The sequence below is a fragment of the Drosophila simulans genome, chromosome X, assembly GCF_016746395.2.
Source record: "Drosophila simulans strain w501 chromosome X, Prin_Dsim_3.1, whole genome shotgun sequence".
Lineage (NCBI taxonomy): Eukaryota > Metazoa > Arthropoda > Insecta > Diptera > Drosophilidae > Drosophila > Drosophila simulans.
Genome location: NC_052525.2, coordinates 17605130 through 17624182, shown reverse-complemented (window position 1 = coordinate 17624182; position 19053 = coordinate 17605130). Strand labels below are relative to the sequence as shown.

General features: G+C 41.6%; 2 protein-coding genes across 5 annotated transcripts; one reads left to right on the top strand and one right to left on the bottom strand.

The window, feature by feature from the left end:
* Nucleotides 1–11174: 11174 nt before the first annotated feature.
* On the bottom strand, nucleotides 11175–11744 carry LOC6739851. Its single transcript, XM_002076704.4, has one exon. The coding sequence runs from the start codon at nucleotides 11619–11621 to the stop codon at nucleotides 11373–11375; it is 249 nt and encodes an 82-aa protein (XP_002076740.1). The 5' UTR covers nucleotides 11622–11744; the 3' UTR covers nucleotides 11175–11372.
* A 1279-nt stretch (nucleotides 11745–13023) lies between these two features.
* Nucleotides 13024–18652, top strand: LOC27207522 (E3 ubiquitin-protein ligase ariadne-1). Of its 4 annotated transcripts, none has more exons than XM_016183204.3 (8): nucleotides 13024–13181; nucleotides 13717–14321; nucleotides 15449–15604; nucleotides 15666–15722; nucleotides 16369–17018; nucleotides 17370–17493; nucleotides 17555–17781; nucleotides 17859–18652. In XM_016183204.3, the coding sequence occupies exons 2-8, from the start codon at nucleotides 14103–14105 to the stop codon at nucleotides 17938–17940; spliced, it is 1515 nt and encodes a 504-aa protein (XP_016039896.1). In that variant the 5' UTR covers nucleotides 13024–13181; nucleotides 13717–14102; the 3' UTR covers nucleotides 17941–18652. The 4 variants fall into 4 exon arrangements, with proteins under 4 accessions (XP_016039896.1, XP_016039895.1, XP_039152409.1 ...); XM_016183203.3 differs by having other exon boundaries at nucleotides 13025–13181; nucleotides 13713–14321; XM_039296475.2 differs by having other exon boundaries at nucleotides 13165–13256; nucleotides 13713–14321.
* Nucleotides 18653–19053: the final 401 nt, after the last annotated feature.

Sequence of the window (19053 nt, the reverse complement as noted above, 5' to 3'; positions counted from 1 at the left end):
CGCCCTTCGACCCCGCCCCCCACCACTTTTCCTCCTGCCTGCCTCAATCGCCCTCTGAACGGCCTTTGCCTTTGTTTTGGATTTTGTAACTTCAGTTCGGGTAGCTTCAATAACATGATTAACTTGATGGCGAAACGAATCCCGGCAAGTGGCCAGTGAATCTCTGACCAGCCTGTTGTAAGAAAGAACTGAATTAAAACCTCCTGAAAAAGTTCTTCAAAAAGTTTTTAAAGATTGTCAACCGTATTAAGATATTGATAAGTATCTTTTATATAAATATACCATATGTGTAGTTTGCCTACTTATGTCTAAACACATATTTAGACAGGAATACTTCGACACGGAATTTAAGATCAGCTGGAATTTTTTTGCGGCTCCGCTATATGTTTTCTTTTTGCCCTTGCAGCGATTTCCATATTTTCCCCCTGCGAAAGGCATCCTCCTGGCGACTTTTCCAGCCCGCAGTTCCTTGGGTTCCGCACTTTTTTTGGTGTCTCCCCAGCTGGAGGCAACCTGGTCGGGAGCGAATTCCGGCCAGACACCTCCGTGGATCCCCCGGTTGCTCAAGCTCTCAGTTTCGCTGCGAGTAGCTTCGGTTTTTTTCCCATTTCCCTGCTTTTCATTTCTCCACTTCCCTTATTGCCCCATCCCTGGACCCCAAACCCACTTTATGTAGCAGCACTAATGGCGCTTTATTATTGGCAAAGTTGCCTGGCCCCAGTTTACAGCATGTGGACATAGGGGTACGTGGAGGGGGAGCTAGGATGTTGGTGGGTTTTGGGCAAATCGGGGGATATATATGTAGGAGCAGCAGTAAGTAAACGAGGGAAGGAAGCAAAGCTGCCGAGCAATGGATGCTTTTGGTTGAGCGGCAGCCAATTTATATGGAAATAGATGCGCGGCACATTTTCAATGCGGATTTTTCCTATCCCTGCCCGACTTCCCTATTCTTTCTGCTCCTCCCCCCTCCTGTGAACCTCAAAAACTCCCTGGAGAATGTTGGACTAGCGGGGAGGTGGAGACAAAAATCGATGCCCCCCGGGAATGAGTATAAAAATGAGAATCTCAATCGTTGTGCCCGACACTGAGACTGAAGATTACTTTGGACCCGCAGTCCCAATCTTCGCCCCTCGAATCGCCAATTTTACGGACCTTCCTTTCTTTTCTTTAGCGCCTATGACCCGCCCAATTTCGGACCACGCCCACATCCATTGTTTGGGCCGGCATCATATTCGAACAAATTACGTGGCAAAAGGTCGTGCTGCCATGGGTCAAGCTCTTAAGCGGTAAAACGGTCAAATGTTCCAAGCCTATTCAATGGCGCAAATGTCTAAAAATAGAAATAGAAAAGCGTCGGAAAAGCGGCCAAAAACAAATGAAGTCTCGAAAAAGTAATGATGCGAGCTCAAGCCGAAGAGAGAAATACTCTGTCGGGGTTTTGATGATAAGCCATACTTCTCGTATTGAAAAATTCATTATTTTAATCGCAAGCAGATCAAAAGAACTATATCACATAAAAACGAATTGATCACATATAAAATATTAATAAGGTACATATTTTTGGTAGCTGAAGCTTTTTTTTTAAATAATATGAAAATATTTAAATAATATTATAGTAATAAAAGCTTCAAATAGCTTAGCAGCAACATGTGATTTTCTAAATTATATTCTATATAATTCTAAATAATTCCAATAATCTACATACGTATTACGATTATCTTACAAATTACTAGCTTATATCAGTCTATTATCAGATTATTATAATTTAACAAAAAAAAAGCTTATAATATTATGTTGTAATTAACTTTGAGCTTTAGTTAGCGACATATGCTCGGTGAAAGGTGACCACAAGAATAGGGGAAAACCGAATTACCGAGCGTACGTGCGTAGATTGCCTCAAGTTAAAGGCTGCACCTACTCGCTATCGGTGAGCCCACCAAATTGGTTTTTCTTTGGCCAGCAAATCGCAAAGGCAGCAAATTTTCCACTTTCCACTACTCTCACCCACTCTCTCGGCCGACTCTGGCTTTCTATTGATCAAATCAATTACACAATCATATGCCAAGCCAGCGGCACGCCTTGCCAACCGATATCCCGTATCCCATCGCCATGCCCCCCAATCGGATGGGGGAATCCCCCATGCTGCCAGCCAAGCCAAGCACCCACCACCCGCAGAGCGGCACTTGCCACCGTTCCTCCATGCCATTCTGACACTTGCCACACGACTTTCAATCAAATCAACCGCGCCAACAATTACCCACACACGGACCACGCCCACGACTATCGACGGCCCAAATGCCGCCCCCAAGGAACGCATTTAGCCAAAGCAAATGAAGGTTAAGCCGGAAGAGAAAGAGCCAGGGCCGAAGGATATGGATGGGGCATGTTGGACGCGAAACTCCCACTTAATGGGTACTGATACCTAGGTATATCAACCGATAGATCTCCATATGCAGATATATTGCTTACTATAACTTGGCCAAACTTACGTATTGAGTAACATTTAGTTTGGAAACATTACTCATACTATTCTAACTATTAAGCTGTGCAAAAATAAATACATATATCTTCTCTTAATTAAGTTGTGGTATTAACAAAATAATTAGTTAGATGATATTTAATGTCATATATGATATTACACAAAGGTTTATTGTAGTAAAAAATAACTGAGAAAGTTAATCCAAATTAATCTAATACATATTTTTAAATTAAATTAATATTTTATTGATCTGAAACTCACACCATTTCAAATCGAAGGCATTTGCAACCCTGGACTTCGCCAACGAAAAACAGCAAGGTATTTGCTTTACTCAATTTTTGTCAAATTTTTAGCGTTGTTTTTCTGTTTTTAGTGGGTTGTGGAGATAAAAGTGTGTGTGTTTGTGTATATGTGTGTGTAATAGAGTGAGGGGAGGGGGGCTATGGAGTACCCAAGGGGCGACTGGCGTGGGTGCGAACATTTTAAATGAATTTTACGCTTGATTTTGGTTTCAATTTCGATTCCGTGAGCTGTCGCCGCTCGACTCAGGTGCATTTTCATTATACCCGTTGCTCTTTGAATGACAGGGTATACTCGATTCGCTGAAAAGTATGTAACAGGTGCATTTACCTTACTGTCTGAACATCGAGATCTTGGGATCCATTTATGTATATTGGAAGTTCAGGTTTATTTAGTGAACTGTAATTACCGCTAGGTGGCGCTCTTTAACAATCATCCGATTAACGGGTATCTGATAGTCGAGGAACTCGACTGCAGTGCGTCCTCTTGTTTTCGTTTCCGTTTTCGTTTTGGTAGGGAGGGTGAAAAGTGTTAGGGGCTGCCCGTTCGGTTTGGATAGAGACGAATGTAGAAATGAGAGAACGAATTCAATGGGCCAACGAAAAGTTGCAGCAAATAAAAGTTGCAAGTGTTTGCCAGCAGGAACAGGAAGGAACAGTGCCCATGGAAGCTGGATGGAAGCAAAGTCAGGTAGTCAGGAACTAAATCTGTGACAAGCACATGGGTGGCGATGGCTCCATGGGGGAATGGGGGCTCCAGTCCAGTGCTTTAGTGTCGAAGGGGAGAAATACTCGGTCGGTTGGAGGCAAGTTTAAATTGAGTGACATTTTGCCGCAATTGACTGTGCCGAAAGTTTTGTGACTCCCCCGCGCCCCTCCATTTCTCCATTTTCCCCACGATTGTTGGCCAAACTGGACTGGGACCATCCATCATGGCCACAATTTGTACGGAGCATTGGATGGCGCAGATAAGGTTGGCTAGCTGGAATGGAAAACCCTGTTGCATGTCCCAACTGTCACACGGGCGAATGTTGCACATTAGGTCCGTTGGATGGAGGCGGATGATGGTGTTGCTTCCAAACTAGTTATCAATTACACAACCTTCCAGGCGAAATTCAGAATCCATGTGCCCCCACTAGCTTAGCAAAGTTCTCTGGAAACAAGCGCCAAACTATATTTGGGTTCAGAAGCTGGACAGATTATTTGTAGGACAGCAGGATTGGAACTACAGACTTTTGATCAAGTTTCGTGGGATATGAGCAACTCTTGAGTTTTGAAAATAGTAAAATGTATTATTTGCTTTAAAGTCAAGTATGGCAACTTTAGTGCTTTCCCAGTCAATCCTACCTAATATTTCTAGATCCCAGGCTATATGTGAGCGAAATTGACCTTCACATATTCCAAAAGAATTGTAGATTTGGAAGTGAGCTTGGGGGATTTTTCAGCTGTCGAATACGCATTTTTCGGGGATTCAAATTTCCACTTACTTGGCTTGTGTCCGTTTGTCCGTATGTCCGTTTGTCCGTATGTTTTTGGGTGTCCGTAGTCGCGTTTTTGTCCGTGACGCGGCTTGCACTTTTGCTGCTCCATTTCCTTTCGGTTTTTTTTTTTTTGGCCATAGTCCCCAGCATTTATTGATTGGTTTTTTTGGGGGTTTTCTTGGGTCTAGTTCGGTTCGGTTCAGTACTGTTTGGTTTGGTTTGGTATGGCTTAGTTGGGTTCGCATTGGTTTCGATTCGGTTTCCTTGGATGTCCTTGACTTTTGCCTGGCTCGCACTTTGCGAACACTTTTTGGCAGCCTCATTGCCATCGACCCCCCGCTTTTCCCGCTTTTCCGCTTTTCCCGCCTTGTTATTGTTGGCTGACCAAGTTGTGTGAGAGTTTGAAAATAGTTTGCTTTCTTGTGCCTTATTCTTTTTTATGTTTTTTGTATTATTATTTTTGTATTTTTTTTTACACGTTTTGGCCGAGTGACTTCTCTTTGTGTGTCTGTCAGGGAATTTGGGGGGAATGGTCGTCAGCTTTAAGGCAATTTTTCGGCTTTGTTTCGCCTGCAGTAAACATTTCAAGTTGTTGTTTTTGATTGTTTGAGGGCCAAATTCGCCTTTAAACGGCGAACGGGGGCGTGTGCCTTTGTCTATTTTGGAAACTCTTGTCGAATTGTTGGGGGAAAATATCAGCCGAGTTCGGGCGAACTAAAATGCCAGTCGCACAGTCTGTGGTCAAAGTCATCGCTCCATGGGCAGCCAAAAACTGAGCATAAACAAGTACGTCTTCTGGCTATAATTGCCCATACAATAAACACTACTGTGCAGCTCTTCCCTTTTAATGGCGAGTCAAAGTACTTTGATCATTTTCTTTATTGCTCTAAGAGCTTTTTTATTACTTGGTTACATTCGCTTTTTTTTACTGCAAAAAAAAGGCAATTTAAAAACTTTATTTACTTAGTTTACGCAACTTGTCACGGTCAAATAAAAATGATCTGATTTCCATAGAAAATTTCATATAAAATGAAGTACAAGAATTAGTTTCTTAGCAGACTCTTAAAAAGAAGGGTTGCTGGAAATGTAAACGTTTTTCCAGAAAAATTAGAATTACAAAAGTCTTTCAAATATTAAAAAAAGGGGTAATATCTTAACAAAACTCACGTAAAAAAATAATAACAATAAAAAATAATATTTAAAAATACATCAAAAGCTTTCTACAATTTAATGTTGCACTCCGTAGTCCACAGAAGCCAAGTAATATCTTTCACTGCATACTTTTAGACACCTTTGAAGATAAAGTATCTACCACCAAGCAGATACTGTTGCCCAACACTGTATCGCGTACACTTTGTGAGCTCTGACTTGCAACTTTTTCGCCATTTCGCTGCCCTTCTGCCCGCTTTTTTGGCTCTTTTGCTGTTTTATATTCTCAAAGACATATGCCGCTGCTGCAGGACTCTCAGATAAATTTTTCCTTGGTTTCGGTTTGCTTTCTTTTCACTCGCTTTTCCTTTTTCTGCGCTATATGCGGTAACTTTATGAATACACATATGTACATATACATATGTACATACATATATACCGACGTACATTTATGCATGGTTCTGCCCCTGCGAGTTTTGTATTAAAAATTATCAAAAATAGCGAGCTAGAAACGAAAAGTTTTTGCCAAAGTTGACCCGGGTCACACGTGTGCTGTAGGTTTTGCCCTTTGACCCACCGCCCTGCTGTTTTCCCTTTATTGTTATTTATTTCATTACGCATTTTTGGTCGCTTTTGTGTGCAAGATTTGGCTCTCTCCCTTTCCCTTTGCTAATTATTGAGCTCATTTCGCTGGCTTTCTATATGCACACGTGCGCGCGATTGCGTCTGTGTGTGTGTATGTCTCTCTGTGTGTGTGTTGTCTCTGTGTGTGTGTGAGGGTGTGGGATAGTCCCTAAAAGTATGCTGTGTAAATGGGAGACGGCTGTCTCATAAATCTGCCCGCGCATGTGGACAAATGTCCAACCAATTCGCACACAACAAATTCATTTGCCACCCAAAGGGGCGGTGGGGCGCGTGTTGGGGCGTGGCCATGCCGCAGGCATCATTTGTATTGCATAATTACTTATTTACACACACACACAGAGGGAGAGCAAAGGAATTAATAAAATCGGTGGGCGTTCCACGAACCTCTTTCGACCGCAAGGCAATTCTGAGAAATCAATTGATTACAGGACGAAACTGTTGAGTAAAAACATTTTATTCTCAAAAATGATGTGCTGAAAATCGTTAATATAATACAATGCCATGAAATTTGATGTGTTTTAATATCGAATATCGAATACAGTTTTTTATCTGTCTGTTTTTTGGAAACATCATAACTTCAAGAATTTTGAAAGGTGTCTAAAAGTATGCCATACAAAATAGCATTTCCGCATTGATTGCGTCAGTTTTAAATTCGCCGCATGCTTTTCTTTGAGCACCTAAGTAACTTTAGGTGCGATTTGGTTTCCGTACCATACCTTTTATGTGCCGTGGGGAAAAAAGGAGCAGGATGAAGCCGTCGGGGCAACAGTTTCCCAACGACAGTGCGTGGGTTGGCCACAAAAAGTGGGCAAAACTCATCGGCGGCCGGGGGCGGGGGGTCAGAGGTTAGAGCAAGACGACAGCCTCAAGTTAATTGCTTAATAGTCGAGACATCAATAAATCAAAGAAAAATGCGCGTAAGCATAAAGCAAAAAGCGGCGTCGACAACAAAGAGAAATGGCTGTTTGGGGGGCGGTTGGGGACGAGGTGTTTTGCGGCTGCCTGCGCAAATGCAAACAGACTGATTGATGGCGGCAAGTGATTTATTTATGTTAATGCGAAGGACTCGCGGGGGGAGGTAAGGCATGGTGAGGCGACATGGCATCAAAGCCAACGAGTGCTGACAGGACCCTCAAAGGAGCATAGGGATCTACGAAAATATCACTTTCATAATCACAACTTTCCTGGATACTCCATTCTATCCATCGAATTGGTCGCACATCATTTCTAAGTTCTATATAATCTCTTTGTAAGAATACCAACAGATCATACACAAATAATTAAATAAAAAAATTAATTAAATCAAAACTATAAAAATCTTTGGAAATTGTAAGCAAAAAAGATACAAATTCAAGCCGAATATCTTAATTGTAAATATAGTAAGTTCATACCAAATATAGCCATTCTTACCTTCGTCATTGTACATGAAAATCACCAAAATCTTTGAAAAAGTCAAGCTTTCCGATCTGAATTTTTAAGATGTTCGATTGACGATAACCAAAAGCGATAAAAATGAAATCCCTATACAAAACAAGGCCATCATCAAACTTTTACACCAGTTTGCTAATTGCTTAGCTGCTACTTTTTCGGGAAATTTTAAACCTGTTTCAGTTATTCGATAGACGATAAGCAAAATCGATGAGGTTGTCCTTGCTCGGCGGGAAAATGGCCAGGATGCCAGCTCGCAGATGGGAGTGGGCCCGAAGCGGAGCTTATCGTTGCGTAGGGCTCCCAAGCACCCACCCACACCCACACCCACACCCACATCCAAATCCAAACCCACTCCATTCCACTTCGCATTCCCATTCCGCGGGCACTTTGGCATTTTCACCTGCGACATTTGTCGCTGTACGTGATTCGACCGACGATTAATCAACTGCGTGGGCGCCGGCGGGAATGTGGGATGAACTCCGATAACAGGAGCACACGCACGATTTCGATGACGATGTTTGCCTGATTCGAAGAGGACTCGCAGTTCACATTAAAATGAACAACCTGTATTTCCCGTAAACCGAATCGAAATCAAGGAATTTATTCACTATTTTCAAGCAATTGCTGGTCATGTTTTTTGAGTTTAAGTTTTACGGAGAAAGAAGGACTATTTGTAGGCTCGCTGTTTAAGGTGCATATTTGATTTGTTAATTCGACGAGCTTGATCCAAATGCCCGATAAAACAGATGAGGGAGGGGTGAGGGGATGCCAGCCAGGCGACAAGAAAGACATCAAATGAATTTTAATACGCGCCTGGGGAGCCGTCAATAATTAATCGAACAAATGGGCAGCGGCGAGGCCAGGGTTTTTGGGTATCCCACCTCGTCCTGGCTGCTTTATTGGCGGCGCTTCAATAATTGATTATGGCGAAATGGACGGCGGATATGGCGCAAGTTCATTCAATAATAATTCCAGATTCGCCAGCGACAACTTTGTCGTGTTGGTGGCGCCTCCACGACTGCCGCTCCCCCTCCGAAAAATCGCTGCAAAATAAGATTGGGGCAGAATGGGCATGAATAAACATCAATAGGAATTTTATTGTGAAAATATTTGTCGCTGCCGGTACGGTAGGTCAACAATAACAACAACAACAGCAACAAACAGATGACGAATTCTACACCGAAAGAAATGAAAGTACAATTAAGTACAATCATTCATCAATGTAATATAACAACATATCTGGCTTGCTTATACATATATTAGGTATTTTATATTTATTTATATACATATCTGTAAGTTGCATATCCTGAAAACTATTTTCGAGTTTCATTTTTTCATTTAAGTTTTGAACAATTTACACTTAACATTCTAACGGTCTAAATCTGATTTTCTTTATATTTATTAGCAAATATAGGGTAGCCATGTGAGAAGTTTTTGTTCGAGTGTACAGTTTCCAGCCTGCCAATGACCGCAGAAATACAGAAAAACAGCGAATGGAAGGAGAAATTATAGAGCAAACGAAAGTCATGGGAATTTATTGCTGTGCTGTGAGCAAACAAAAAGAAAGAAATATCATACAAACAGTTCACTTTAATAGCTTACACTAGCAAATAATTCCCCAAAGCCATACATACATATGTACATACATATACGTTGAACTTTTGTACATATTTACATTAAACTATTTTCATCGCTGAATCCTTCTTCTTTGAATTTGTGAAAGAAATAGAAGACATGCCATTCAATTTGGTTTACGAATAAGTGAAAACTGGCAATCTGCTATTAATTATGTAAATATTTTGTTAAGATAGATGTTTGTTGTAAACAAATGCTTAAGAAAACATTATTTCAGATACACTTGCGACTTTTGCGCCAATGAAAAGCGAGGGAAAATCGCACTTTTCCAGACGATCTCGTATTCGTCATGTGCTTTTTGCCTTTAGCTTGACCTTTTTTTTTGTGGCGACGCGTGAACGATGACGTATACGCTCCGTACGCCCGGCGGCAATAAAATTGATGTCACGTTTTTATGACGCCGTTGATGAGTCGTTATCTTTGATTTCAGCACGCAGGCTCGGTCTCCATTTCCGCCTCCTTGCCACGCTTCGCCATTATCCTGCTCCACGCTTGTTTTGCGTCCGAGAGGCGCAAGTTTACAAAGCCGCATCCCCCACACACACACACCCACACACCCACAGGACACCCGCACACGCACACACACACAAGCAGGACACGCACACCCACGCAGACAGCGACAATTGCGTCAGGTGGCCGCGGTCTTGTGGTCATCATTCTTCGCCTTTGCTCCGCTTTTGTTGTTGTTTTTTTTTTTTTGTCCTGTTTTTAATTTACGCCCAGTTCAATTTGCGCTTTTTGTTTTATCTCCCGCTCATAATTTATTGTCTTTGTCTTCCCTCCTCGTTTTGCTGGCATTTGCAAATTGAAAGCAAGAAGTGGGCCTCAAGCCGATCGTTGCGACCTAGGGATACCTCGTACCTTAGGCAGAACAAATGACACAAGAGTTTAGATTAATGCCGTATGTCTGCTATCCATTTATGTCTTTACACACTTGATAACTTATTTAGCTACTTCAAAGAATGGAATTTTTCCACTTTTTTTAAAGCCAGGGTATATCTCTGTTTATACGAATACTCGCACAATTCACCCATATTGATCCACGTGTAACCGGTATAAACAGATGCGCGACCTTTGTCGTTGGCACACAACAGCAACAATTCCTGCCGCTTTTTGGAAACAGTTTCGTTTTTTACATGTTGTTTGTGCTTTTGCTGGCGAGCATGCTTTACGAGCACAGCAGACAACTATAAAACGCAGCCGCAGCATCAGCGAAGATAAAGAAAGCAAGTTCGAGAGAAAATATCACTACTTCGCGGTTGATTGCCCTTTTTCGTTAAAGAACTAACTTTGTATCGGAGAAAAACTAATTTAATTATTTAAAAGGGAAATAATCAAATAAGCGCTTTATCGCCACATTTAAGAATCAAGCGCAAAAAGCCTTTGTGTGGCTTTTAATCATATTTACCCGTTTGGTTTTATAAAAAACTGGCAATTTAATAAATTCCCAGAAGGGTTCTACCATAATTGAATCGGGCAGCACGGACTGGCGTTTCGTGTAATAAAACTTGCCAGCAATTATGGCGTGCCTAATGCAAATTGCAATTAATTCCTGAAATGCAATTTCGAACCGAACTATGTATGTGCTTGCATAGGTAATGGCCAAAACGCACATTACATACATATGTATTAATGTATAAATATACATATAAAGTAATTTAATCACAATTATATGAAATGGCCGGGTTTTAGTGACAACTGCCTGGTATTACTATTCATAAATGAAAATGGCTTAAATGCTCCCAATGGGGCTGCTTTTTTGTGGCGAAAAAAAAAACAATGCAGCCATTCATGCGCTCAGTGCATTCGCTAAATTTAACTCAATTGATTGAATTACAATCAAATTGACATTTTCATTATATACAACAAATGGTGTACATTTTGTTATGTTATTCGAGTTAAAAATGTTATTTAAAAAAAAACTGCCGTCATGTAGTTTTGCACTTTTTATTTATTGGTTTTATAATATCCACATATCAAATGGAAATGTCAAATATTAAACCAATAGCAAATTATGGAAAACATTATAATATTTACTTATGTGTAATGAGGCAAACGAAAAACATTGCCAACTGTGTAATTGCTTAGTTGAAATTTAATTATACGCCCGATCAATTTTAGTACCATTTTTTCCTCGTTAAAAATGTGTCTGCTGTATTTATTTTGCATGCTGATTATTTCTATGCAATTGTTTGTTAGTTTACATATAAATTTTAAGTTGATATTTGATTAGTAGTGACATTTGATGGTTAATTAGGGGCACAAAATGAGGGGCACACAGTGTCCTCGTTCGTCGCGGGCATATCCCCTTGCACAATGGCATCCGGATGGGTTTTTCCAGCACCGCTGACTGAACTCCTGGCAGAAGGACTCGCACCGGCAGATCGGATTGCTCAGACGGCACTCGTAGGGCCCGCAACTTCCGAATCCGTCCAGGTTGGCCCGTATGGCTGCCACCATTAGAAGCAGGAGAAACCGAACTGCCGTCCAACGAATTTGCATTATGACCGCATTCTGATTAAGGCAGCTGGCTGTTTATATATATACCTTAAGTCACACAACAACAGTTACAGTTGTCAGGTGTTGCAATAAAAACACAATATACAGTGCTAAAATACGTTTAGTGAAATTAAATAAGGCGCCCATTGCCAGTGCACCTCTGTAAAAACCGATACAGTATCGATATGGTATCGATGCATCGATGTTACATCTGTGTGACCACTTACAATTTAATTTCAGTTAACGGTAATTGAGAAACAGTGAAAAATGGAACATTCAATTTCAAATAATTTTATTCTATTATATTTAGGTCGTGCGAAATTTTAGCAATTTTATATTCTTCACCACTTTAAAGATTAAACTTTTACCGGAAGCAAAACGTTTTAGTTGAATATCTTGTCAGTCAAATAAAAGATCTCAATGTTCATTCGGACGAAGACACAAACGGAGAAACAAACGTAAATAGATTGAGACGCCTAGTGATCCTGATCAAGAATTTGTTTAATTTATGAAGCCGGAAACGCTTTTCAACGAATCTAGTATGCCCTATAATTTTACGAGTGGGGTGTACAATTATACATAAAAACTCAATGTTTTATATATATATATATGTCGCATTACGAATGTATTTTGACCACTGTACGTGTCTGTCACATTATTAACATGGTTAGACCACTGCGCTTGCAAGACGCAGCTGCGCAATGAGTTTGGTATATTGTGAGGTCATTCTTAGAATTTGACTACAACGTAGAATATGACTGGCGCCAAAGTACCGTTACGAGTGAGACGACGGCGTTGTCGCGCTGTCGCCAAGTGTAATCTAGCTAGGGTGCGTAAAGGATAGATCGATGCGTAGAAAATACGATCAGTTGCATACAGACGATCGCGCACGCCGGTTGGAATTCGCTTCACTCAAAAAGTTTATTTGCCAATATGGAAGATCAGGCGCAAGAAAATGCCAACGCTGCGACATATATATATATTAATATATATATATAGTATTATAGTATATTACATTCAGTTTTTTAACTCCTACAAAACTTGTGGGAGTTGAATAATTAATAATGTTTAAATAACGATATTTATTTCAAACAGGTTTATGTCTCGGATTGGAATTATACAGTGTGGTTCGTGTCTTGAGTTGAGCGCTCCTTGTTTTGTTCTGTAAAGAGTTTTTCTCAAGAGCTGTTTCAGTAAATTAAACGCAATTTTTATTTTTCAGCTAATCTCTTTTCTCTGAATACATTGAGAATAAATAAAATATACTCATTAGAAGCTCACTTGTTTTTGAACCTACTGTTTCTCAGCCGCCGATAAGTCACTCCTGCTATTTTGGCGCCCATCAATAAACAGATGTTGTTAAACATACGATTTAACGGAACGAAATGAAACAGGCGGCAATCGGAACGAAAGTAAATGGGAAAAAAGCACAAACATGCGCACACACTTTCACGCACACTTCACTCCACTGTGCGAGCGTGTGTGTGTGTGTTATTTTTTGAGAAAAAGCAAAGAGAGCAAGTGAGAACCAACACCGATGCAAATCATTTTGTTGGCTTTACGGTTAGTTTTTCGTGAAAATTCCATTTAATTTGTGCATTGCAACTAAGCTTCGCGTCGAGGGCTAGCACGATAAGTGTAACAAGCTAGTGTTTTTTCTTTGAAAAAGTGCATAGAAAAACAACAAAAAGTCATAAGCTCTTCGATTGTGCCTTTGTGTGTGCGTGTGTGGCAATACATACGTAATGTGCGCATGTGTGTGCGCAGTGTGCTGGTGTGTGCCATTACCTTGAAAACAAAATAATCTGCCCTAAAGAAAAATGCATTTGTGTACATAATTGCGTTGTTTTTTTTTTTTGTTTGTCCTATCGACGTTCTGTCGATTTTACATGATTAAACGGTGCTGCGGACACACACATGCACACATTTAACATAGTGTTGTTCGCTGTTAAATCAGCAGTTCGGCCCTGTTAAGCGCACGGGCTAGTGTGGCCGTACTGCTGAAAAATACCGTCCTAGTATGACTGCCAGCAGGGTCTCGTATTGTCATTAGAAAATCTCACATATTCATTTTTCATTTACAAATAAAAATAGCCAGCACACAGCCTACGAATCAGCAGCGCACAAAATAAGTTAGTGTGAAAAAAGGAGTAGACGCTGTGTACCAACTGCAGCGACCAAACACAACTGTCCACGCCACTGCGAGGGCATAAATAATAACAACTGGCGAAAAGGGCTGCGCAAAAACGTAAACAAAAGCAAGTGGAAAACGAGGCAAAGGAAAACGAAAAGACAAAAGCAAACGCAAATGCAAATGCAAAAGTAAAACACTGGAAGTAAACGCTGGAAAACAAAGCCTCGAAAGCTGAAAACAAAGAGGAACGGAAGTGGTGCGGGAGGTGCAAGAGGAACAGGAAGAGGAAGAGAGCAGAAGGAGCACCAGCAGCTGAAGCAGAAGCAGAAACGCAAAACAGAGACCGAAAGATGGACTCGGACAATGACAATGATTTCTGCGATAATGTCGATTCGGGCAACGTCTCCTCGGGCGACGACGGCGATGACGACTTCGGCATGGAGGTGGACCTTCCGTGCTCCGCGGACCGCCAGCTGGACCAAGATGACTTCATGTACAAGGTGCTCACCACCGAAGAGATTGTGCAACACCAGCGCGAGATCATCGACGAAGCCAATCTGCTGCTGAAGGTATGGCCAAGCGCAAGTACAGTGAGCTCCCGCTAGTATAACTGTCCATCCGCAGCTTAACTATCAGTCCTAGGGCAACCATAGAGGTTCATTCTTCACACAGTGCAGACAACAAAAAGATAGGCAAGCAGTCACCTTTGATTGCTCTACAGTCAGGCCTGCCTAGCAGGAACATGTTTGCTTCGGCTTTCGTTAGCACTGCTGCGATTTGCAGTGAAAGCCAATCTGTGCAACCATCTGTTTGACATAGTTTAGTTTATAGTATAGCCGCCAGGAATATCTGATCTGTTCGCCGCTCAGAGGCATCACTGTGTGCAGCACAGTGCATTTGGGCATGTGTATCCGCGCATCGCGCTCCCCGCCCCTCGCTCTTGCCGCCCACCGCCCTGCCTGGGATCTGGGATAAGCTGAAGGTCGTCCGCTGATGACTGCCAGTGCCAGTGAAATCGGAACACAAGCACCCAGGCGCACCCAAGGTCGCCAGATCCGCATCCCATATCCGCATCACCCGCTGACTTGCCCGAAGTTCACTAGCACAGTTTTCACTTTCCCAGATTTCGGGGGATTCCCTTGATTCCATTTGAAATGAATACATTAGGATAAAATTGAAAGATTTCCTAGAATCCATGTAATACTTTTTTGTTTCAATGACGGCAGAAACATCTGAAAATCTTACATTGCAATAATAAGCGAAATTCACTTAGCTTGGGTGTTAACTTTCAGTATTGACACGCCTGCGATTGATACAGATCAAGTATGTAGCTAGCTAATTGTTAGTCAAATAAAGCACCTTTGAGTAACTCTTTCCTCTAAAATAAAATTGTACATATGTACTTTGTCTCGATTTCCAAGAAATCGATTAGATATTAAGAATGCCAAGAAATGTTAAATGTCCCAAAAATTATACTGCTTAGATAGACCAATTGCCAGTGGTAGTTATAGTGGGCCAACCTCAAACCCAGCTACTATTATACGTAGGTACCTTCTGCTGCGGATCGCAAATTATTTGGCATTGATTTCGATGCAGCCCCGCTTCTTTTCCCCATGCCAGACCCCCTTATATGTACATATGTGCCATCATCCATCCACTACTGACATTCGCTTTGTTTTGTTGTCTATGGCCACAGCTGCCCACACCCACTACGCGGATACTGCTAAATCACTTCAAGTGGGACAAGGAGAAGCTATTGGAGAAGTACTTCGACGACAACACTGAGGAGTTCTTCAAATGCGCACACGTCATAAATCCTTTCAACAACGCCACCGAAGCGGTCAGACAAAAGGTGAGCCCAGTGCTAAGGCTCCATTTGAGGACTCATCTAATGCGTTTCCCTTCATTTTCAGACCTCACGCAGTCAGTGCGAAGAGTGCGAAATATGCTTTTCACAGCTCCCGCCAGATGTAAGTTGTCATGGAGAAGGGATGAGTATCTCCATGACCTAATTGCGGTGTGGAATACATTTTCCCGCTGATTAACCATGAATATTTTTTGTGTTAAACATGATTTTGTACCTGGTCAGTGGTGCCTTATCTGATAATAATGTTAGGGCGTTTTTTTTTTTTTTTTTTTTTTTTTTTTTGCTCCACAAATCTAAAATATTCTAAAAAGACTTGATTTGTATTATATCAAATATATTTATTGGCTTACGTTATCACTAATTTACTGGCTTGATTTATAATTGTTGATTGTTGACCTGAATTTGGTTATGTAAGCAATTTAGGTATAATTCGCTGTAATCCAACATTGAATAATGTAGTTTATAAAGTAAAATTCAAAAGGCATTTGCCTAATTAAACTTTCATATATTATAGATAAGAAGCAAAGCTAACTAACAAATAATCAGAGCGTAGGCGTAGCAAAAGTTTAAAATTACCATACACTATGTAGGTGGTTTTGAATTGTTGTATGCTTCTTCATTAGGCTCTCATAGTTCGCAAGATACATATATTATAATTATAATATTATATACTCTTTTGCTCCACAAGCAACAACTTCAAGAATATCTACAATGTGTACTAATAGCTGTTTTCTCTTCGTTCCATTTAGTCCATGGCCGGGCTGGAGTGCGGACACCGTTTCTGCATGCCCTGTTGGCACGAGTATCTGTCGACGAAGATCGTGGCGGAGGGTCTGGGCCAGACCATTTCGTGCGCGGCGCACGGCTGTGATATCCTGGTGGACGACGTGACCGTCGCCAACCTGGTGATGGACGCACGGGTGCGGGTCAAGTACCAGCAGCTGATCACCAATAGCTTTGTGGAGTGCAACCAGCTGCTGCGCTGGTGTCCGTCCGTCGACTGCACCTATGCGGTGAAGGTGCCGTACGCGGAGCCCCGTCGCGTCCACTGCAAGTGCGGCCATGTCTTCTGCTTTGCCTGCGGCGAGAACTGGCACGATCCGGTCAAGTGCCGTTGGCTAAAGAAGTGGATCAAGAAGTGCGACGACGACTCGGAGACGTCCAACTGGATCGCGGCCAATACCAAAGAGTGTCCCAAGTGCAGCGTGACCATCGAGAAGGACGGCGGCTGCAACCACATGGTGTGCAAGAACCAGAACTGCAAGCACGAGTTCTGCTGGGTGTGCCTCGGTTCTTGGGAGCCGCACGGCTCCTCATGGTACAACTGCAATCGTTATGACGAGGACGAGGCCAAGACGGCCCGCGATGCTCAGGAGAAGCTGCGCTCCTCGCTGGCCAGGTTGGTGATTCGACTATGAACTCGGTCATAGTATAGGAAACCCTTTTTGTTTTTTTTTTTAAGTGATAGTATTATTATTTGTTTGGTTTTCGCAGTTCGCTGATAATGCCCTCAGTGCTTATTAATTGCCGGTTTATTTTATCTGCTAATTTCTTTTATGAAAAGATAACGATTGAAAGCCGTTGAAAGAAATGAATCAGCAATAATTCGTAATTACATTTTATCGCTGATAAACCTATAGAATTATAAATGCTAAAATTAATGAAGGAAACACGAAAGCATCTACGCAGTAATGTGAAAGTCATTCTGGAATAAAACTCACTGATATATTATCTACTGCCAAATCCACAGATATCTCCACTACTACAATCGCTACATGAACCACATGCAGTCGATGAAGTTTGAGAACAAATTGTATGCATCTGTGAAGCAAAAGATGGAGGAGATGCAGCAGCACAACATGTCATGGATTGAGGTAAGTGGTGAAAACTCGTGACCATAACAATGCGGATTTAGCACACTAATTGCAATTGCAGGTGCAGTTTCTGAAAAAGGCTGTCGACATACTTTGCCAGTGCCGTCAGACTCTCATGTACACGTACGTGTTTGCATATTACTTGAAAAAGAACAATCAATCCATGATATTCGAGGATAATCAAAAGGACTTGGAGTCGGCAACGGAGATGTTGTCGGAGTATTTGGAACGTGATATTACATCCGAGAATTTGGCTGATATTAAGCAGAAAGTGCAAGATAAATACAGGTGAGCAAGCGAGCCGTGTTTTCCGTCCCCAATATACAAGCGACTCATTCTCCAAACATTGCTCTCCATTCGATTAGGTATTGTGAAAAGCGGTGCTCTGTTCTGCTGAAGCACGTGCACGAGGGGTACGACAAGGAGTGGTGGGAGTACACAGAATGACGCGAGTCATGGCTGGATAACTAAGCTAAGCCGAGCGGCAGGCAATCGGAATGTAGTGCCGCTAAGCGCCTCCCCATCCAGCATCCGAAATGCACCAAACACTGTCCCCATCCACATACCGACCAACATCCGCCAAGCCACGCAATACACACACACACACACACACACTCACGCACGCAGAAATCGAAGCCGAAGAAGTTGAACCGAAGTTAAGGATAATGCAGAAGCTACACAGAAAGGCAAGAGAAAGGAAACTCGGAATTCGCAGAAGCGCAGGATAAATCCCCCCACACAAGAGTTGCAAAGCAAAATTGAAGCCATTTCAGAACACAGAAGCCAGAAGGAAATCGGCATAAAATCGTAATATATATAAATATATATAATTATATATATTTTTCTTCGTACTGAGCAACAGCAGCAGCAGCAGGACACGAAGAAGGACAGGATCAAATAGACACTACCACCTACCAAACACATACTCACACACACACAGATCCAGTCACAAGGAACAGAAGCAGAATAGATATATAGTAAATAATCAACAGTTACAAACTTATTTGATGTTAACCGATTGCAAAAAAATCTTCATGTTATAAAAACCTAATGAAAAACGAAACAAAATGCAAAAATTAGTGAATTCAAAGCTACACGCATGAGAAGCCAACAATAGAACCTAAACTTATGTGAAATAAACTACACATGTAAGCAGAAACACTCGCCCAGCTTCCTTTCCACCTGCCCAACTTCCTTCGACCTTCTACATCCCGTTTTTAACCCGTTTAGGCTTGAGGTTAGCGTTATTGTTCTTTAGTTTCAATCTCAGACCCAGTTCGATTTTCAATTTCGAATTTCTTCCAGTTTGTTAAGCCTTTTTTTTTCAAAAAAAAAAAAAAAAAACAAAATGATTTCCTCTTTTCTTTTTCGTTTGTTTTCTGTTCAATAAACAATTGTGCCTAGCATATACGGAATGAAAATGTTTGCAATTCGATCGGATAAGCCTTGTTTTCGTGGCGGGAGCAGAGCTACGCCCCCATTCTTAGTTCGTATGTAATGGCCTCACAAGGGCGTCGCCAGTGTAGGGCAGTACCTAAAAGGAATGTTCAAGAAATTTCA